The following is a 24,087-nucleotide window of genomic DNA, read 5'->3' as shown; positions in this document are numbered from 1 at the left end:
AGGTGCTTTCCTTCACAACATTGTAGCAAATTAAAAAGAGAAAGAGAACATACATTTTTAAATACGTATAAATAAACTCTAAAACCTGTATTGAGTGCTTTTTTCACATTTTTCAATTCAAACACGGGCATGTATGTATGTATGTATGTATGTATGTATGTACGCACATATCTGTCTGTCTGTCTGTCTGTATGTATGTATGTATGTATGTATGTATGGAGAGACTAGTTCTAATTTGATCTGTGAACGAAAACCATTTCCCCCCCTTTATTCCCGAATGCCCTGCCTTTGATGTGACAGCCTAGGCAAATCATAGGAATGGTTAATTTTAGCGATAAACGCAAATGTGTATTGGAATTGACAATATCTGGTTATTGGAATTATGCGCTTTATGTAGGTGAAGTCAGGGATGTGTATATTGCTGAAATTGTTTGGTGTTGTTGTTGTTGTTGTTGTTGTTGTTGTTGTTGTTGTTGTTGTTGTTGTTGTTGTTGTTGTTGTTGTTGTTGCTGCTGCTGCTGCTGTTGTTGTTGTTGTTGCCGCCGTCGTCGTCGTTGTTGTTGTTGTTGTCGTCTGACCCTGTCCCAAGTCAACCCTGAACAAATCTGAGTTATGATCAAAGATATTCTGATGTGATCGTACGATATTTTTACCCTTTCAGACATTGTTCATCTAGAACTACGTTAACCCCCCACCCCACTTTTTAAAAAAGATATTGAAGACTGATTTCAGGGCCACTTAGCTACTATCTTTGTCATGTCAAGCGACCACTGTAGCCTAACATTCAGATTGCTACAGATATTATCTTGTTTAAATGGAGCAAAGTGGCTGGAGAGAGAAGGTTTATAAGAAAAAATCGCGCCCGTGTATGTGTATTTGTGTGTGTGTGCGCGCGCGTGTGTGTGCGTGTGCGTGTGCGCGTGTGTGTGCGTGTGTGTGTATGTGTGTGTGTGTTTCTCTAGAACACGGTGGTGACACAAGGTCGACGTGTTTTAGTGTAAACGTAGGTCAAACATAAATTATCTGTTGCTTGTCTGTCGTTTGATTCAACGAATGTCGATTTAGTAGTGATTAAAACAAGATCCGGCTCTTAACGTTCTAAGTTCTAATCCCGCCGTGGTCTACTTTGCCTTTCATCCCTTTGGGGGTCAATAAAATAAAGTACAAGGCATGTAATGAAGTCGATGATACAGACTAACTCCTTCTCCTCGAGCAAAATGCTTAGCCGCACTCCTTCTAGCTCTTTGTGTACTGAATTCAAATTCCGCCAAGATCGAGTTTGACTTTCTTCTTTTCGGGATTGATAAAATAAATACCAGTTGACTAACCCCTTAAAATTGCTGGCTTTGTACCAAAATTTGAAGCCATTAACAGAGGGTACTTTTATGAAATCATTTGACCTGCTAAAACTAGTAGCAGTATTACCTTGAATAATACTCTAATGAAAGACATACCTCACAATGGTGATCATAGCTACACAAAGTCGAATGATGATGGCTAAAACGTCATTTTATAGTGACCATCATTATGTGTGATACCGTACAAAGGAACGACAAAAACAAAAAGATACTTATGGTTAGAATACCTTCCATCACAGACCTGCTCAAGTAGGATTGACCTAAATAACAACATCAAGGACATCAACCACGAATCAATACAAGCCAGTGAGGAAAGCTTTATATGGTCCATCGTTCTGCTAGAAATAATTACTAATTTAACTTACATCACACCTTAATTTACTTACTCAAGTCCTTCACTCTTTATGGAACAAAGACAATCAACTTTTCTTCACTGTTCTTGACTGTCTTTTTCTCTTCCAGGTCTTGTCAATTTTGCATCTGTAACTTTGCTTTCTAGGTAGGGGTGTTGGTCCTATCTAATTCCATTGTTACCTCCGAGAAGGGGTGATCCATATTAGTCTGGCCTCTGTCCTTTGACCAGTCCAGCATGGGAGGCTCTACCAGATGCTTGTGCTCTACTGACATAGCTCTCAGGGTCATTGAGGCACACAAGCCACTACATTGTGACAAGGACTGGACCTTGTGATGGATATCACATCTTACTATCTTAAATAAAGAATGGTCACATTAAATATTACAGTCCTAATTCCATTCTGTTTCGCCTAACATGCCTGCAAAAAATTCTCAAGATAGTTTGGAAAGATAAAATTCCTAATACCACTGTACTAGGAGGAGCTAATATGTCAAACATATTAACATTCTGGCAGAATCGTTAGCATACTGGCCTAAATGCTTACTGGTATTTCATCTGTCTTTACGTTCTGAGTTCAAAATCTACCGAGGTCAACTTTGTCTTTCATCCTTTTGAGCCAATAAAATAAATACAAGTTAAACAGGGAGTGGGATGATACCATCAACTTAAAGAGTTGCTGGCATAGTACCAAAATGTAAAACCAGTATTAATGTGAGAGATTAAACTCCAGTGTTTATCAATTGCTTGTAAACATTGAAGCTTATCCCCAGATTTAACATGAATATCAAAACCTTGCTTTATTTCATACACCCTCTCGACCTCCCCATACGTTAGGCATTTGAGAAAGAACTGAAACAATGCAAAATAAAATGTACTGCCCAAGAAACTCAAGATCTGTAGTGAATTCGAACTTATGCCAGGAGCCTCTGTGTGGTGGCCTGATGTGCTAGAAGTAGCAGTCAAAATATTCCCTATCACCTTAAAATAGGAAAGAATACATTGGATAATAGAGTCTTGTATGCAGAAAGTGTGAAATAAAAGATGGAATGATCATGACTGGACTAGTCTTTCGTCACAGACCTGCTCGACCAATGTTGATTCAGGATTAAACAGCAGAAACAACAAAATGTTTTTGTATCGGGGTTAATGAGGCATTAACCTTCACATGGTCATTCTAATTGCTAGAAATAGCCAAATTTCTCTCAGATTACATCATAGTGGCTTAAAGAAGAATGCATTAGACAACATAATCTCAAGAGTGCTCGTGCACATACACACACACACACACATGTACATGCATATGCACAGACATACTCACTCACTCTCTCACACACACACACTCACACACACCCATTCAACTTTTACATGCTGTCTCTACTTGCTAGAAATATCAGCCAAATCTCCCTCAACTCACACCTTAGTGTCTCAAAGAAGACTATGTTGAACGATGTAATCCCAAACACACACACAAAATACAGGATGGTTGTAGCTGGAATATCATAGGGTTTCCCCTTCAAAGCTCACCAAACTATAACTCCTTACATACAAATCTATGAGGGAGCTTCTATATGAGTGCTCAACTGATTTGAACAGTAACCAAATTTCTCCTAAAATCACACCATATAAGCACATTGGATAATGTAGCCTGTAGTAAACTAAGTGTAGTGAAAATGATGGGGTGGTCATAACTGGAATGCTTTTAATGACTGGAACTAAATGATGAATTAGCAGAATCATTGAAATGAAGGCTTTCAGTGTATGTCGATTTTCTGTGTTCAGAGTTCAAATCTTCCTGAGGCAAGTTTGCCTTTCATCCTTTTGGCAGTTGATAAAATTAAATACAAATCTAAGATGCTGGTAGTTTTGTGGAATTGTCAGGATGCCAGATGAAGTGCCTTGTGGTATTTCTTCTGGTTCTTTGTGTTCTGAGTTCTTGGGTGACAGATGTAATCTCATCCGGTTTAACATCACCCCTTGGTCCTTGAGTACCCTTCAGTGGTACCCTCCGTTGTAAACATTTGTACTAGGTCACCAGTTGGAGGATAATGCCCTCTCTTCCTCCTTCTTGTCATCAAGACATGCACACTCCCGAAGAAATAAAGCTTCAGGAAGGCTACAGCTACCCATCTCCACTCTGACGAAATGTTGAAAGACTTCTTAATTCACTTTACACATTTACACATCAGCAGTAGCAGAAACAGTAATAACAACAGCAGTAACAATAACCTTCAATGTATCATAATCCAAGGTGATATGCGAGACATGAGTTACAGAACCATTTTGAAAGGGCAACAAAGATACCAAAGAATATCTAGAGTGGATGGGGGTTGGGTGGGGCTGTTGTAAAGGTCATGTATTGTTTGTTTAAAGATGGATATTTACACTAGCACCTTACATATGTCCACCCAATATGGTACAGGGACTAACACAGACTAACATTTATGTTATGTTATCTAAAGATGGTATCTGCATTAAAATAAAATCAATAGCAAAACAATAAGCTTAGTATTCGCAGAAGACGTCATTGTTGTGGTTGTTATTAATTTAATTGTTGTTGTTGTTGTTGCTCATGTCTGCCCTGATCAACCAATCAAAAAGCTCTCCCTGTCATAACCAATTTCACTTTAGTATATCAAAGAACTTTCATTACCAAAACTGTCCATTGGTTTCAAGTAACCATAGATATTAGTGGCATTGACTTTTGTCCTTCATGTCTCCGAAGACGACCAGATTAGTAGCTCCTGGAGTAGTTTATTATGTTAATATTGAGATAACTTTCATGGTTACAGTGGAGCCATTTTATAGCCAAGTTAAGTTAGAATCCTATTAGACTCTTGCTTTCCCCGCAGCCTGATAATTTCTGACTCTCTGATAATTTCTGACTCTCTGATAATTTCTGACTCTCTGATAATTTCTGAGTCTGATAATTTCTGACTCTCTGATAATTTCTGATTCTGAGTGTCATACTCCAGAATGCACAACACTATGCCACAGCAAGCAAGATGTTCCCAAGTACACTTTTTCAAGTTTGTTTTGCGGGTGCCTTTGTATTTCTTCTTTGGTCCACCCCAAAACTGTGAGCCATCTGCAAGTTTTCCAAAGAAATTTTATTTCAGGAGTCTGGAGTCAGGCATGTAAACTCCACTTTAGCTGGAATTTACTTAGGAAAGTGGAGGCGCAATGGCCCAGTGGTTAGGGCAGTGGACTCGCTGTCATAGGATCGTGGTTTCGATTCCCAGACCGGGTGTTGTGAGTGTTTATTGAGCGAAAACACCTAAAGCTCCACGAGGCTCCGGCAGGGGATGGTGACGAACCCTGCTGTACTCTTTCACCACAACTTTCTCTCACTCTTACTTCCTGTTTCTGTTGTGCCTGTAATTCAAAGGGTCAGCCTTGTCACACTGTGTCACACTGAATCTCCCCGAGAACTAAGTTAAGGGTACACGTGTCTGTGGAGTGCTCAGCCACTTGCATGTTAATTTCACGAGCAGGCTGTTCCGTTGATCGGATCAACTGGAACCCTCGACATCGTAAGCAACGGAGTGCCAACAACAACTTAGGAAAGCATATATGTTTGATATATTGGTTTCAAATTTGGCACAAGGCCAGCAATTTGGGGGTAATGGAGTAAGTCGATTATTGATATCAAATCTTATCCTTTTGCTACCCTATTTATGTTGAAATACATGACCTATATTTCAATTAATTCTGAAAATTCTACAGAATTTAGTAAAATAGCTTTGTCATGATTAAGCTGGTCTCTGGAACATAAATTAACACAAAATTTGATGAAGGTTTTATATTACTTTGAAGCAAGCAGTTTGTGTTATTTGGTATCAAAAGTGTTAAGACATACATGATTGGCAAATTATTATAATAAAGCTTGAAAAAATAGTGGTTTTAAGGAAAATATTTATTACATAGAGACACCTGAAATTACACTCGTATAATTTAGACATACCTCTGAATACAAAGCAAATTAACTGACATACCTGTGGTTGATGTTATAGTAAGCATTTTTCCTTTTATTATTTAATTCTTTGTTTATTGTTCCATTTTCACTATTTAGGTTTCATATTCTGTTTTGAGCTGATGGGTCCTGGATTAGCATTTGGACTTGGAGCAATTGTCTCGAAGATACCTGTAGATTTAATAGGTATGTATTACTTATAATCTTCACCCCAGCCCATTTCACTTTGTCAGTCTGACCACTGACCCCACTTCACACCTCACTTTTTGCATTGTTTCACTCACCCCACTAACACCATCTCAATTCTAACATTTATTTTCTCACTACTACCTTCTCTTTAGGTGAAGCCATGTGGCTCAGTGGTTTGGGTATTCAGTTCACAATTGTAAGGTTGTGAGTTTGATTCCTGGTAGTGCATTGTGTCCTTGAGCAAGGCACTTTATTTGCTGTTACTCCAGTTCACTCAGCTGGCAAAAATGAGTAGTATCTGTAATTGAAAGGGCTAGCCTTGTCACATTCTTTGTCTTGCTGAATCTCCCAGAGAACTACATTAAGATTATGCATGTCTGTGGAGTGCTCAGCCATTTGCAAGTTAATTTCATGAGTAGGCTGTTCCGTTTATCAGATCATCTGAAACCCTCCCCATCATAGCCAACTAAGTGCCAGTTATGATGGTGAGTTACTTTGTCATCAGATAAGTTTGTGTAGTGTAATATAAGTTTTGTGCAAGCATAATTTATTTTACCTACTTTAATGGTTGTACATAGCTTGATATGGCATGGTTATGGTAATATCTAATATGGGAAAATGTGATATCCAGCATAGTATTCCATGTTATTGCAGGGTATAGCATGTGGTAAGGTAATGGTAAAGTGTGGTATATGGTAAAATATGGAATGATAATGATAAAATAAAGTATGGTAAAATATAGAATATAGCACCATTGTAATAGTGTAGTCTTTGAAATACAACATCAGCAGAACTGGACAGGTTAGCATGGATAGCATTATGATGGACAGCAGTTGGTAAGTGAAAAGGTGTATGGCCAAAGAACAGCTGGCATAGAACAGTTGAGGGTGAGAAGAGGGAAATAGATGTTATATAGGGTAAGGTATAGGGAGTTCATAAAGACTTGTCTGAATGATGTTGAATAAAAACTGGTCTGAATGGTGCTGAATAAAGACTGGTCTGAATGGTGCTGAATAAAGACTGGTCTAGATGTTGTTGAATCAGCAAAGCCTTATTTCTCAGAAGATGAGTACTAAAAAATGATTTTTAATGGGAAGATAAAATATATCCTGTTGAATGACTTGGTATATTGTATGATGTTGGTAAGTTATCATATATATTCTGGTAATCATAAAATCATATAAGACAGATTTACATACTTATATAATATAGTGTATAACAGCATAGCATGGTGTTAATATGTGGTATATGATGGGGTATGGCGTGGAAAATGTGGAATACGTTATGGAAATAGTAATAACTAAAACATGGTGAAAGAATAACACAGAAAAGTTACACTCAGGCAGAACATAGTTAAGCTTTATATATATATATATATGTGTGTGTGTGTGTGTGTGTGTGTGTGTATATATATATATATATATATATATATATATATATGCGTGTGTGTGTGTGTGTGTGTGTGTGTGTGTGTGTATATACATACATATATATATATAATATAGATGTGATTACAATTAATTAACATGTCTTTGATTAATCAATCAATCGATTACACAGTCAGTTGACTTCAATTTTAACAACAACAATAAACAAATGAACAAGGAGAAAAAGGAAAAATACAAAAGCAAAATGAATAACTAAAATAAAATTTAAAAAACACAAGAACAAGAACAACAATATACATTCTCTTTTCATTTAATTTTATATTAACTTTTAATTTTCTTTAATTGAAAAAAAATCATTTTATCTTTAAAATCACATTTTTGTCCAAAACTGTAGACTTCAATTAGACACTATATAGGTTGGTGCCAATATGCTAGCTTAGCGCTATCGAACAAGCAAATAGCTCTTAGGTACACACATTATGTGTTTACAATGAACAAAAGCCAAATAAAAAATGCTTTTACTACAATTTTTGTTTGTATTTTTGTTATTTTTTGCTTAATGATTTTACATATATATATATGATATACACAATATACATATATACAATATATTTATATGTGCATATATGTATATAATATATATATATATATATATATATATATATATATATATATATATATATATATATATATATATTAAGTTGTCCCAAATCAAGATAAACAAAGTTCTTTTTAAGTCTAAAGTACACTCTCTTTCATTTTCTACAATGCTTTTCCATCTATCTGGTAGGCTTGCAAGGCCCCTCTTCCAAAATTCACTTGTCTATGATGAAAAATACTCCTCCAATACTGTTCTGATCTTGTCTACAGAATTCATATTTTTACCATCCAAATGATTTTTAAGACTACAGAATAAATGATAAGATGGGGCAATGTCCTGTGAATATGGTGGGTGGGGCATCGTTTTCCATTCAAACTGCTCCAGCCTTTGGAATGTTATCCTCGATATATGTGACAGAGCATTATCCTAATGGAAGAACTCCTTTCATCTTCAAACCAAAGATGGTCATTTTTCTTCTCTTGCTGACTTAAGCCACTCAAGCTACTCGCAGTAGATCTCCTTTGTTGTCGTTTGGTTTGAGTTTAAAAGTTCAAAGTGAACTAAACTTTTCATATTCTACCAAACAGTTAACAATACCTTACGTGGGTGAAAACCTTCTTTAGCCTGGGGTGCGGGTGTTTCTCCTTTCCTTACCCACTGCCTTTGGCACTTGACATATTTAGAGAACCCATTTCTCACATCAGCCACTTTTCAGTCCCAAAACGGTTCATTCATGGGACGTGACTGCAAAGAAGAGCACACATTCACTCTCTGCATGCAATTAAACTCAGAATTTGATAGCTTTTCTGATGGCATACAAGTGTCAATGAATGGTTGAATGACAAAATCCAAGCTTCTCTGCTAGTTCCTCAACAGTTACAATGGGATTTTGTTCCACCAGGTACTGCAGGACATCCTTGTTGAACTCTACAAATCTTCCAGGACAAGGCTCGTCTTCTAAGCTGTAGATTCTGGCTTGGAATTTTTGGAACCACCATTGACACTGGCTTATGCTTATTGTTCAATCCCCACACACTGCATTTATATTCCCCACACTTTCCATTGTGTTGTTGTTTTTATTGAACTCATAAAGCAAAATATGCTGAATATACTCTTTTGTCACTTCCATTATAGCTTTGAAAAAATAACTGTTAAAATCGAACTGCACTCATCAAAACTTGCACTACGAATAAGTAGAAGGTAAAATTACTGCCTGCTTTTATAGTAAGTTGATACAGGTAAATTAGCCTGTCCCCTTCCAACTTTTAGTTCATACACTTGAAAAAAACGCATTATTTATGGGATGCCTATACATATATAAGTCAAATTCAGAATTAAAGAATTAAGGTTTAGAAAGTAGGCGTTAAATGCAGTATCCAAACCTTGTTTCAAGGTAAGTCCCCGTTAATGTGTCTGCAGAGCACATTCACCACTTATGGCTATCTGGCATCATCAGCGATACTTTGCATTCATCATTGGATCTACGTCCAGAAATTCCAGGCTACACATAGGGTATATTTTAAAGATGAATGGAGAAGATGGAGTATAACAAAAAACATTTATTAGCAGAACAATGGTTTCAGCTTCAAGTTACACTGCTCCCTAGTGGACAAGGAATGATGCAATAACACCAGATGCAACTCACAGTGCAAAAGAGCCTCTTCAGGTGGCTTAATATGCTTATGAGTTCGTGGATTTACATTTCGATTTTGTGTCCGGATAAATGGTGGTATTGAGAGATTCTAGCAGTTCAAATGCATTTGTGTTACTGCGAGGGATTTGTTTAAGAAGAAAATACAAGAATAAAAACACAAATCATTTAACTTGAATTGGGTGGGGCTGTTAATACTTGTGGCCATGGTATTATTAACCATGGCATCATGCTTGACTGCCATAACCACCAGAAATCAAAGGTTTACATGCACTGGGACAGTCAATCTACTACCCTTCCTCATACACTAAATTCTTTACATTTTCTAATTTTACTTTTTACTTTCAACAATAACACCATGACCACAAGTATTAACAACCCCACCCAATTCAAGTTAAATGATTTGTGTTTTTATTGTATTTTCTTCCTAAACAAATCCCTCGCAATCCCCACAAATGCATTCGAACTGCTAGAATCTCTCAATACCACCATTTATCCTGAAGTGAAAGCAAAATGCAAATATATGAACTCATAAGCTGAAACAATTGTTCTGCTAATAAGTGATTTTTGTTACACTCCGTCTTCTCCATTAATCTTTAATATATATATATATATATATATATATATATATATTATTTTGTTTAAAAGAGTTCCAACACTGTCTGTTTTTTATGTTTTATTTATATTCCTGCAAAATCAATGTGGGATATAGAATATGGAATATACAATATATAATATAAAATAAAAATGGATGGTACAATGAAATAAAGTATTGAATGTCTTATTGAATATATGGAATATTGAGTGTTCAATATAAAGGATTAAATATATAAAGGCAAATACGTATTTTCTATACCTTGTGGTATTTCATCATGGCCGGTATGATAGACTTTAATGACTGTGTGTTAAAGTCTGTCATACCGGCCATGATGAAATACCACAAGGTATAGAAAATACGTATTTGCCTTTATATATTTAATCCTTTATATTGAACACTCAATATTTCATCTGTTCAATAAGACATATTCCATATATTCAATAAGGCATTCAATACTTTATTTCATTGTACCATCCATTTTTATTTTATATTATATATTGTATATTCCATATTCTATATCCCACATTGGTTTTGCAGGAATATAAATAAAACATAAAAAACAGACAGTGTTGGAACTCTTTTAAACAAAATAATATATTCCTCTATACACAATCATACAAAACCCCTTTTTTGTATTTATTTTTACTCGCATATATATATATATATATATATATATATATATATATATATATATATTATATATATATATATATACTAGCTGACATACCCGGTAATTCCTGGGAAAATGGGGCTTATCCCTTGGTTCCATTCTCATAATAGTTTCACTAATCCAATAACAACAAAGTATGTAGCCCTTAAAACAGTTTTTGTGCATTTACAGAGAATACTGAACTGTCTTACACAGGATCTTGTTTTTAGAAATCCCCAATAAGTCATGAATACCCAAATTGTGAAGTCAGTTATGTAATAATTAGTTACCCGATAGTAAGAATTCAAATAAAGTAGCCCTGAAAATGGCTTTAATGCATTCCCAGAGTATATAGAACTTAGGAGGAAATACCAATACGGTATGTATACCAAAATCATGAAGCATGTTATGTAATAACAGGCTAATCAGATATGAGATAATAACAATTCAAAGTAAATAACTCTGAAAAGGACTTTTGTGCGTTCCCAGAGAATATTACCGTCAGGGGTACTTGTGTTGGTATATTCATGAATAAGTTACTAACTGAAATAAGTGGATCTCTTGTATAGGAAAATACTATTTACTTGTTTAAGGGTTGTACTAGTTAAATTGCAAAAATAACTCTAACAGTTCAAATACTAAGAGATAAGCATACTCAATTTCACTTTTACCAAATAATTAAGGAAAATGAATGGGTTATTTTCCTTGGTCTTTAAAATAAAATATATTAAATATATGTAAGGATCCCTTCCAGGGGCTCTAGTAGCGATTCTTTTCAACAATCTGAGTATGCCATAAGGTTTCCAGACATGAGTTCTACTCACATGTGAAGTTTCATCAAAATTGATAAAACGAGGTAGGCGGAGTTACCTAACAACTCCACAAACACACCCACAAACAGAATTTCCCACATATGTAGTATACACACACACACACACACACACTTACATACATAAACATGTTCTACCCATTCTCAGGTTCTCCCAAGATTTTCTTCCTCCCTCTTTCATTCTCTCTCTCTCTCTCTCTCTCTCTCTCTCACACACACACACATATATATATGCATGCTTGCATGTATGCATGTTGGTATATGCACATACATGCACACACAAATACACATATATATCTATAATATACTTATATATCTACATGTGTGTGTGTGCACGCACACACACAATTAATTGTGTGCATTCTGCATGTCATTTGGTACATCACCCCTACTTGAACCATATGTACATTTGCATTTATTTGAGAATATGTATGCACGTATGTGTGTGCATATATGTATATATGTGTGTGTGTGTGTGTATATATATATATATATATATATATATATATATATATATATATATATATATATATATATATATATGTATATATATATATATATATATATATATATATATATATATATATATATATATATATATATGTATATATGTATGTTTGTGTATATGTGTGTGTGTGTACACAAACAGGCATGTGGCTGCGATGTTTACATGCACGTTTGTGCTTATATTTTTTGCATGTGTGTGTGGCATATGAATCTGTGTCATGTGCATAAGTGTGTGTATATGTATGTGTGTGTATGAGTGTGTGTGTGTGTGTGTAAACTTACAAGATCTCGGTGTGTTGCTTGCTTTCTTTCTCTCTCTCTCTCTCTCTTCTCTCTCTCTTCTTTTCACTGTTCTTCTGCCTCTCTTTCTCTCTCTCTCTCTCTTCTCTCCACTAACACACATGTCAAAAATGTCAATGCAGAGATTTAAAGAAGCAATAGAGTAGCATACTTTTTACTTAGTAGTGGTGGTTGCAGCAGTGGCACCAGCAGTTGTATCAGTGATGTTCACTTGTTTACCTCCAGGTCAATTTTGATTGAAGAAACTCATGATCAAAGGTATTCCAGCCATGACTATCCTATATATAGGGTAACATTATTCAATATTCCCTTGCCTTTTTGGTGACATTAAGATATGATTAGGGAAGATTTGGCTGCTATTTCTAACAGGCTGAGTGACCACATAGTAGCTGGTTGTGATGTAGGTGGTGGCTATGGTTGTAGTAGTAGTAGTGGTAGTAGTAGTAGTAGTAGTAGTAGTAGTAGTAGTAGTAGTAGTAGTAGTAGTAGTGATAGTAGTAGTAGTAGTAGGTCATTCATTGTTGTAGCTGTGATTACAGAATTGGTTGTTGTGGTTATAGTTGTGGTTGTGGTGGTAATTGTAATGGTTGTAGCTGCTGTAGCAGTTGGTGTAGTTAAGGTGTTGTTTGTTATTGTTGTGGTTGTTAGTGCTGGTGGGGTGATAGCATATTTGTTATTTTTCAGTAGTAGTAATATTGGTAATGATGGTGGTGGTGTTGGTAGTTTTGTTTTGATGATGGTGGTGGATATTAGTAGTAGTAATAATAGTAGTAGTTAACCACCTTTCCCCTCTCTGTCTACTGTCTCACTCTTCATGTAATCCCAAACAACTGACATTCTATCAACACTTTTTTGCCTTGTGCAGTTTGTTCTCCATTACATGGGCTCCTCACACCTTCCCTCTCTCACCTTCCCTCTCTCTCCCTATCACTCTTTCTCCTTCTCCCTTCCTCCCTTCTCTCTTGCTCTCCCTCTCTCTCCTTCTCTCTTCCTACCACCCACCCTCCCCTCTATATCCCCAGCTCTCTCTCCCCCTTTCTTTCCCCCTCAATTTCTCCCTCTCTCTCTCCTCCTCTCTCCACCTCATTCTCTTCCCTTCTCTCCCTCCCTCTCTGTTTCTTGCTCTCTCTTCCTCCCTCTTACACCTCTTTGTCTCATTCCAGTCTCTTTTCCCCTGTAACCACACATGCTCCTTAACCATGCCATATTCACTTCTGACACCACTACCACCGCCACATCACCACCACCACATCACCACCATTACTACATCATCATCAGCAATATGCCAATGAACTGTTTGCTACTCCAATAGTTTTCTTCATAGTTGTACCAAAATATAGAAACAGTGCTCAATACTTTCAAACAGAATATCTCTTTATTTTAGTTAATTGAAGTGAAGGTTCGTGGTTTAGTGGTTGGGATATTTGGCTCACAATTGTAGGGTTGTGAGCTCAGTGCCCAATGGCATATTGTGTCCTTTATTTCCTGTTGCTCCAGTCCACTCAGCTGACTAAGTGTAGTAGTCACTGTATTTCAAAGGGTCAGCATTGTGCTACACTGAGTCTCCCAGAGAGGTATGTTAAGATTGTGCATGTCTGTGGAGTACCCAGCCACCTGTATGTTAATTTCATGAATGGGTTGTTCTGTTGACCAGATCAATTAGAATGCTTGTCATCATAACTGACAGAATACTGGTTGGTTAACTGGCACTAATGCTGAGGAATAATTCCATTTTCCTTTTACATGAAATATCACAGTCTGTCAGGCTGCTTAAGGGGAAAAAAATGGGTCAATCTTTTTTTCAGTCAAGAAACAACAATGGGCATAAGTTTAGTTCTGTTAGACCTCATCAGCATAATATCATTGTGTGTGTATGTGTGTGTGTGTGTAAATGTTTTTATGTTAAGTTACATATAAAACAATTTAACATCAAACTGAAGAATTACTCGATACTTTTTGTTCAGTTTATATATAACAGGTTGAATCAGATTCATATTATTTAAAGTATTTGGGCACATAACACATGCACAACCATCAGATGTTCAGTATCAAAATGGGGAGAATTTAAAAGAAATTTGAATGGCTTCTAGGTGAAAGTATTTAAGCATCCATAGGTCACTTTAGGACATAACTATCTAATGACATTGGCCTTTTTGTTGCATGCTCCTCATGGTAGAGCAGATAAGATCAGTTTGTTGGCATTCTGTAAGATGTGACATTTCACTGGCAACAGTTACCACATAGAGAAATATGAGTTTGCATGACAAGCATGGCTTCCAAGTAACAGTAGGCTGCAACAATTATAAACTCTGCAATTGTGCATGTATGTATGTATGTATGTATGTATGTATGTATGTATGTATGTATGCATGCATGCATGCATGCATGTATGTATGTTATTGTTTAGTTTTATTTCAAGATTTCTTGCCAATAGAGAAAGAGCCAGTTTCTAACCTAGATCCAAGGCTCCTTCATTGGAATTTCAACATTAGAATTTTTGTTTGTATGTATGTATGAATGTATGTGTGCAGATTTGTATGTCTTGTTTTAAGTATGTATTCTCATGCATATAGTTGCATATCTAGACATGCTCATATATATTTAAATGATAAACTTCTGGAAAGTTTTACCGATTTTTACAGTTCCAGTGATCGATTGTATCTGTAGTCTTCAAATTAACTTTCTCCTTTCTGGTTTTGAGGAGCCTAATTTCTCAAGATTGGTATTTAGGCAGTGTGTTACATATCCCAGGGCTCCAATAATTACAGGTATAAACCTGAACTTGTAATCTGGATAGAGTAACTGCAGATTCCTCAATAGTTCAGCATAGGTGTTCTCTTTTTCACTGATCTTCAACTTTATGTTAACATCTGCTGGGCAGCTAATTTCCACAATTGTACACAGTTTCTCTTTTCAATCCCAAATCATTATATCAGGTCTGTTGTGCTTACATTTTATTGAGGTCTTCACTGGGACATTCTACCAGTACTCCTTTTTATTATGAGTGGTTATGGCTTCTGTCATACTGTGGGTTCTTATTTCTTTGTTCTTGGGCTTATCATTCTGATGGATTTCATTATAGAGTGTCCTAGCTACAACATCATGTCTTATGATAACATTTTCAGACAACTACTTATGATGTGGGTGATATCTTTGGTGTTAACTCCACAAAGTTTGCATCAGTTGTCACATTTTATGGCTTTTCCTGCATTTCTATCCCTTTTTTACATCAGGTATTTGGTTGATATCTCTTGTTCTTGGATTGCATACCCTTTAAAGTAGGTGGTAGTAATCCGGCTATTGGTCCATGATAGACTGCTTTGATGATCAATATTACTATCATCAGGAAGCTTTCTACCAACATATGCATGCATAGTCTACTGCTCATATAGGCTCATCCTTTCATCTGATGATACGTTGCGGTAGAGTCGTGTGACTTCTTTGGGAATGTATTCTAGGTTATCAGACAAGGAATGTTGCTCAAGGAGCTCCTTTCCAAGTCTTATGATGTTATCAACCTCATGTGTGCAAACTTAGTCAAGGGATGCACTTTGACACTTGGTGGTTAAAAGATGTTGCTGAATGGATATGCTACAACATTCAAAAGCATTTTGGATTGATGTTAAGCCTCTGTCACCTTGTTCTCCTTTTAGGTAGAATGACAAGGGGTGTATGTATGTGTGTAATGTGTGTGTATGCATGCATGCATGTGTGTGCATGTGAGTACATGAGTGTGTGTGTATGAGAGAGAGAGACAGAGAGAGACAGAGAAAGAGAGACTGACAATTATGGATTGATGTTTATTCACTTTCAGACTTACCTTTGAGTTTTTATTGTAAGTGTTAATCATAGCTTACTTGAATTGATTTGTGAGGGTACTGAGGGGCAACTGTCCTAGGCTCCCTCGATATTGGGCCCCCTCAATATTGGGGCCCTCTTGATATCAGGGTGGCTTTCTATAAAAGATGCAGTGCACTCAATACAGACAGGGAAGCCCCCTTCACTTCCCAGCAATCTTTCATGAAGAGGCTTTCTTTCAAATTACAAACATCTCAACTTCTTAAAAAAATATAATGGATTTTCTTTAATGATAAATAACCATAGATTTTTTTCATTTTATCAACACCAATTTATTAAATTAAGAAAAATCAGTTCGCTACCAGTCCCAAAAGTAGCTATAGATTTTTCTACTTGTTGTAAAGTGAAACTGTATACCCGTCTGGTAAAAAGTGGTAGGACCCAGTCATTATAAATGGACCAGTAACTGGTCGTCGAGAGAGGGTCAAGAGTCAAAGAGTTGAGAGTTGACAGTTCTAGTCAGTATTTTGTGGTGCTATCAGCGATAGTAAGACAGAAGTTAGTGAATTATTATTCCGCTATGAAGAGATACAACGATAGCCGATGACTAGTAACTATTATGGCTACTACCATAAAACAGCAACTACAATACAACAGCAGTCACACATCACACCAGTAGGAAGAACCCACTTTACAACAGTGGTGAAAATGTATCTATGTGTGTGTGTGTGTGTGTGTGTGTGAATGTATATAGAGATAATGAAATAGATTGGAAGAAAAGTTTTATTGTCTCTCGTTCAAATTCCTTCTTTCACCGCATGACTGAGCAATTACTGTTGAATGACCACTTGCACATGCACACACACAAGCATACACACACACACACACACATACACACACAAACAAACAAACAAACAAATACACACACACATATATTGCTACTTGTAAACTCCATTATTTCAGTGAAGCATTAAAAACTGGTCTTATTTTACTAAAGAATAAGTAAAGAATGTGTTCTTAAATTTATATATATTGAATTTTGCTTTAATTATCAAATTACATCCCTCAACAGATCAAAGTATCTTTTTCAGCTTTAGAATTATTGCTTTTATGTTCACGTGATTTCCATTAAATCAAATCTGTTTCTTTCTTTCTTTTTTCAATATTTTTTGTCATTTTGTCAAATACTTGAAATTATTACAGGAGAGTGGGATAGAAATGGTAACTGGGCAAAATGAGTAATTACGAATTGTTATTTTTTTTCACTACCTGTTTGAAACCATAACAATGCAACTATTGCACCACCATTTTGTACTGTTGCATCGTCTTTGAGAGTAAAAATTGGTCATCATAGTTGTTGCCATTGAGAGAGTTTGAAACATAGATAACAGGTACTTTTAATCAAGAAATGTTTCCTCAATTTAGACCCAATTGTAATTGAGGTTGCTAATAAATTATCTAGATAATTTTTGGTGTTTAACAATCAATATTCTTTTCTCTGTTGGACTGCACATCAATTTTCTCCCACATTAATATCCAATTTAATAATTTTTAATTTTCAAAAGAAGTCTAAGTTGGGGCAAAATGAGTATCGAGTAATTTCAATAATTTCTTCTCTTTAACTACATAGTACAAGAGAGCCAGGTGGAATTCTGTTTCAAGCAACCCATATAACCCCTCACAAATATTTTTATTTTTTGAAATTTTCATACAAGTTCACAAGAATTCATGCAACTATGAAAAAACCAAAAACATTTGTGTATGTGATTTAAGGGCTACTTAGCTGTTATTTTTGGCTCATCTCATGATCACCCAAAACCCTCCTTGTTTGTCACTCTGATGTATTGATGTTTTTCAATATCTTTCTCCCCATAAACACATCTAATAGTTTATTGCTGGGATTAAAGCCAAAAATTCAGACTTTCTATATTTTAAACTGTAATTTTTAAAAAAATCGAAAAATTATAAAAAAAAATAAATGTTTTTAAAATTTCAAAAAATTAAAAAAATGTTTTAATGCATTCAGAGAAGGTCATTTGCTAAGCTGGTGTAGTCTATGTTCGGTAATTTTTTTTTTTTTTTCCCAAAATCAAAAACACAGTAAACATTACTCAATGTGCCCACCACCACTTACTGGAAACTGGAAAAGCAAACTTTTGGAACAGCTGTCCTATATATGTTGAAATTTCCCTGTTTTTTGTCAGGATTTTCACCTTTTTCATGCATTGCAAAACAATGAAGGGAAACTCTTTTAAAACAAAAGCTTTAAAAATCCATGTCTTTTAAATGTTTGTCTCCCCCATCCCCCATCCCCAACACACACTCACATCGTGCCTTTTTAAGAGCAACAACCACTAAAATGATTATATTTTTCTTCTACATAATTTTCTGCTATTTTATCGTATTCTACATTCTGAAACGTTTGTAACTCACATTAGAGAAAAAATCCTACTCCCTCTTCTCCTTTCATTGTACCTTTCATAATGAAGGAAAAGTCAAATGCTGCAAGTAGATGTGTGTGAGAAAAAGATATGAATTTTGAAAAGTGAATTGATAAAGCAACATTTTCAGTCATTTATCTTAACTTTCTCTGCTAACTTATCAAATTTCATGAAATAGATGGGTTTTCAGATTTAAATTTAGTAATTTTCCAGGATTTTAATTCTTGTGTATGAGGGACACATCAAACTTGAAGTGCCCTGGGTCCCCCATGGTTTAAATCTGGTCCTACACCCCTTTGAATACACACATGCACACATTATTGAAGCGAAATTTCAAAATATCTTTTTTTTTTATCAATAATGGTCACCACTTACAAAAATTTAAAAAGGAGTGAAGTGAAAATCTCAAAAGACTACCTTCATATCAAAATTCTTTATTTTTTTCTTTTACTTTTCCATCTTTTTTTGTTTTTCAGATCATGGTACTAATTCTAATGATCCTCGATGGATTGGAGCCTGGTGGATTGGATTCTTAGTGATTGGCTTCAGTGCTGTGCTTAGTTTACCTTTGGTATTCTTTCCAAAGTCTCTGAAGAACCCAGATGTTATGTTAAGGCAGGCAATTGAACCTAAGAAATATCGGGAGTCTGCATCTGAATTGACCCTTATGGCTAAACTAAAAGGTATTGCTTTGTGTGTGTGTGTGTGTGTGTGCGTGCGCTCGTGTGTGTGCGCGTGTGTGTGCGCGTGTGTGTTTGAAGCTTTATTATAGTTACAGTATTTTTTGTTCATGTTGCTGTTGTTGTTGTTATTTAGCCTCAGGTCTTCTCTGATTGAACAGACCAATGGTCAGAGGCATTCCACCCCATAACCAGCCCATCATTTTAGCGATATCTCATAGACACTACATTATACAATGTGAGCTTTCTATTTTAAAATGATGCAGTGTTGTGTGAGAGATTTGGTTACTATTTCTAGCAGTATGAGTGGCTATGCAGAGGTTCCCTCTTTGGTTCATTGTTGCAATAGCTGTCATAGTTACTTTGTTACTGTTGTAGTTTAGCTCAGGTCACCACTTCTATTACAAACCAATGGACAACAGTGGTTCATCCTTGACCATCCTGTCTTTTTGCATATCAGAGATGACTTTGTACAGTGTGTTTATATTTAAGAAGCAAGGGTGTGATTTGAAGAAAATTCAGCTGCCATTTCTAGTAGTCTGAGCAACCACATAAAGGCTTCCTCAAGGCCTTTCCTGTTTAACCCCAGGTCAGTCTTAATCAAAGAGACCTAAGATCAAAGGCATTCCAGTATGACCATCCTGTGTTTTCCAGTCAAAATGTATCTGATACATTTTCTTTTTGAAGACCTTAGACTTGTGGTTGTCAGCCTCTTTGACTTTATGTTGTACTGGGGATCAGGAAAACAACTATTGTTGCACTTAGCATGGGGAGTAAAACATTGCTGGTGCACTTCAGGTGGTAATTTTAACAAAAACTATTGAACAAAAAATTATATTCATATAATTTCTCATTCATACAACATGAATTAGAACACTGCTCTCTGATTTTGCAAGCAAAGTTGAAAAAATAACTTTGTGGTCATGTGACTATTTAAAGCATAGGCAGTATGATTTTGGGATGATTTTTACTGTGTGGGAAAACTGTAAAAACTACTAGTGAACACATGGCAACAAAGTTGGTTTGTGCTGGAAGTTCATGCTGGAAGCCAATGTGAACAGGTGGTTCGAAGTCTACAGGAAGATGATGTGTGACATTGATGTGTGATGTGATGAAAGTCAATGCAAGTGGTCTTATGTAATAGCCAGTGCCATGTGGTCGATGTGAGACAGTTGACTTGAGCGATGGTGCCAGGCAATTTCATGTGGAACAGTTGACGCAGTATTTGGTATCAAGTGTGAAGTTAGTTTCAGTGGTTAATGTGAACAGTGGATGGTTTTGAACTTGCTGTGAAAATAGTCAGTGTGAACTTGGTAAAGTAAAGAATTTGGAATGATACTGTGAATTTGGAAGTAACAACAGAATCCAATAAGAAAAAAAGAAAGAGAAAAAAAAGAGAAAATAAATCATTAGACTGGTGAATAAAAGAAGAGCTCATCAAAAGAAGTCTACACATTTCAGAGGTAAATGAAAGAACTCTCTGAAAACTCTCTAAAGAACTGTCTATCCATTCTATAAATGCTTATTCGCCTCTTAATTAAAAGTTCTTTTATTTTGGCTATACTCAACGGTTTGGCTTGTTATTTTCAACTCTCCTTACTTCTTTGACTACTGCTCCTTCCGCTCTAAGCAAGTTGGTTTGCTGAGCTCGCCTGTGTAGTCTTCTGAGCTATCAGACACAGACTGTTGGAGCCTGTTGGTGGTGTTGGGAGGCCACGTGTGGTCTAACACTATATTTTAAATAGCCATCTATATTTCATACTTAATGTGTTTACATACCATTGATAGGCCAATTTCTGCAATTTCTCCTGAGATAACATCTATTATGGACTTGTTGTGTTAAAAACTCAATAAATATCTCAAAGAAAGAGAGAAAAAGAGAGAGAGAGAGAGAACAATTCAGCAGCAGCCAGTGAGAGCACCAGATACATTTCAGTCCCTTTAGGTTTTTCCAATGACATATACATGCATCCAGTCATATGTTCAGATGAGAATTTGTTGTCTCTGATATAGAAAATAGATAATAAAACATTCACTGATGAGGCAAATAGCCACCCAGCTGATTAAAAATCTGGCATACACAATTGTGTCAGTATTTAATTAAAATAGCCATCTATATAGCATACCTATCTATGGACCAGTTACTTCAGGAGCACAATTGAGAAATACCAAAAAGGCCAGAATGCATCTGGCATTCTTGCTGAGATGAATTTTCATCTCATTCTAATTTTTATTTTTGCCTCAGGACGAATACTTCAGTGACTGGTCTTTGGCTCATAACTGTAAAGTTGTGCATTCCATTTTCAGTGGTATGTTGTGTCCTTGAGCAAGACACTTTATTTCATGTTGCTCCAGTCCACTCAGCTGACAAAAATCTGTAGTAACTATAATTCAAAGGGCCAACCTTGTTTCATTCTGTGTCGTGCTGAATCTCCCTGAGAACTACTTTAAGAGTATGTGTGTCTATGAAGTGCTCAGCCACTTGCACGTTAATTTCATGAGCAGGCTGTTCCATTGATCGGATCAACTGTCGTAACTGACAGAGTGCCAGTAACATAACAATATATAGATGGTTGTTTTAATTACATACTGATTCAATTGCATATACTGGATCAATATTTAAAATTTTTAAATTATGAAAAACTAAACAGGACAGAAGGAGACACATGGGATGGAGAGTCACTGAAGAGGTCACAGGATGTGTGATGAAAGATTTCAAACAAAAGACACTAAAATAGAAGTGATAATAAAGCTGAAGTGAAAAATATGCGTATAGTGCATGTGGTTACTTGGCACAAAAAAAAAGTGATCATTCCCAAATATAACAATATCTGTTTCAACACACGATTTTACATCAGGCATCTTGCAAAACAAATACATAAACATATAAAAATAATTTACTTGGTTTTATTAGTTTTAGATATGTGTAACAAGATTATGTCATTCATAAGTGGGCCCTTGTTTCAGAAAAGTTTGACTTGTGATTGGCATGTAAATCTCCAACCAAGACTTCTTACCACAGGTTTCACCCATCTTTATTTTCTTGGGCTGGTACCTTCTTACCTGATTTCACTATCATGGCATGTATTATAGTGATGTCTCAGTCAGCTCTGGTGTTCTCCAAGATTCAGTTCTGTCCCCTTCTCTCTTCTGTTGATACATCAATAACTTACTTGTTGCCACATCCAACAATGACCACTCTTATGCCGATGACATGACCCTTCATTTCTCTTTAACCTTTCTTAACCTTGCATCATCCACACACATTCTAAATACCACTCACTAAACATTCATTGACTCCAAACAAAAACCTTGAGAGCATCTGCTAATAGGGTCATACTAATCTTGTCTCTTTTAACTCTTTTGTTGCCATATTTCACTTGACATTCACTGGTTTTGTTTCAATTAATTTTTTAAATAATGAATAACTTAGTAAATATTTGACCTTATTAAACTGGTGCCTGGGACATAAATTAACATGAAATTTTGATGCAAGGCTTTGATTTAGATCACATTAAAATAGGAAATGTGATCACAGAACCAATCAGGTTGGTATCAAAACGGTGAACACCAAAAAATCTCAAGCATTACTCTTATCCAAAAACTACCTCTGCTCCACAACTCCACTAAACATAACAATACTCAGCTAGAACCCTCACAGTCACTCCAAATTCTGAGTTTTACTATCAAGGATCTCTCCTGATAAAAGCATATCCTTTGCATAGCTAAAACCATATTGCAAAAGCTAACCCTTCTCTTCAGGGCCAAAAGATATTTCAGTCCCCTACAACTACTGACACTCTACAAGGCTCAAGTAAGGTCCACAGTGGAGTAGTACACCCACATCTAGAAACAGAATCCCTGCCATGCACACTGACATTCTGAACCACATCCAGAGAAGGGATACTCAGCTGGTTTGCATTCCATCACTAATAGATATACTCCAGCCCACTGGTTTACTGTGTTTTCCATCACTGCTCTAATAGTCTCCATTCCTCAGAACTGGCTGCTCTTGTACTTCTACAATTCAGGCACCAATAATCCACTCATCTCTCCGTCTTGTCTCCCTTGTTATGTCCAATACTTCATTGGCTCTCTGGAAGCCACTCTCTACTTGGCAGGCATTGACCCGTAACACTTTAAACGGAATATTAACATCTCACTAATCTCAGAGGACCTGTATGGATCACAAACACTGACCCTTCCTCCAGACTCAATTTCTCAAGATGCTAAAACACTACTATGCATTTTCTAAAGCAATATGTTAAATTTTCAAACATTTGTGCCTCTCCTAGATGCCAATTGTGTCATGCCATTTAAGAACTGCCACTCAAAGCTGATATTTGGTTGCTTGCCAAGTCTCTCAAATCCAGCAGCTTCTTGGTGACGTCCTTGTGTGTGTTGTTGCTGCTGTTGTAGTTGTTTTCTATTCTTTTTCTCACTTCAGTTGTGGACTCACCTGTTGTAAAAAACAGATGAGGATTCTGCAACTTCTAGTGAGCAACCTGCACAGATGATTTGTTTCTAGTAATCAAATGTTTGTGTGGTACATTAGCTTACTTCGTCTATCAAATCAATGTTGTTTATACAAGTGCACAGTGTGCCATGTATCAGATGTCAATGATCACAGAGCAACATAAAATGAAGTGTTTTGATTAAGAATACAATACACCGCTTTGTCTGGGAATCGAAACCACAATCTTGTGATCATGAATGATCTGTTGATAAGACAATTACTGTCTTGAGATAACATCTCTTATTGATTTGCTGTGT

The 24,087-nt window shown here is 36.0% G+C and overlaps 1 protein-coding gene across 3 annotated transcripts in view; it reads left to right on the top strand.

Annotated features, from left to right (window-relative positions):
• Nucleotides 1-24,087, top strand: part of LOC106878410 (solute carrier organic anion transporter family member 2A1) — a 114,460-nt gene that overhangs the window by 59,976 nt on the left and 30,397 nt on the right. For all 3 annotated transcript variants that reach the window (XM_014927618.3, XM_052976333.1, XM_089342014.1), the window contains 2 exons: nucleotides 5,783-5,869; nucleotides 19,111-19,317. In XM_014927618.3, coding sequence (XP_014783104.1) covers nucleotides 5,783-5,869; nucleotides 19,111-19,317 — 294 coding nt within the window. The remainder of the gene's footprint in view (nucleotides 1-5,782; nucleotides 5,870-19,110; nucleotides 19,318-24,087) is intronic.

Source organism: Octopus bimaculoides, chromosome 25 (assembly GCF_046866305.1).
Source record: "Octopus bimaculoides isolate indiv1 chromosome 25, ASM4686630v1, whole genome shotgun sequence".
In the NCBI taxonomy this organism is placed as follows: Eukaryota; Metazoa; Mollusca; class Cephalopoda; order Octopoda; family Octopodidae; genus Octopus; species Octopus bimaculoides.
This window is presented reverse-complemented; position numbering and strand designations above follow the sequence as displayed.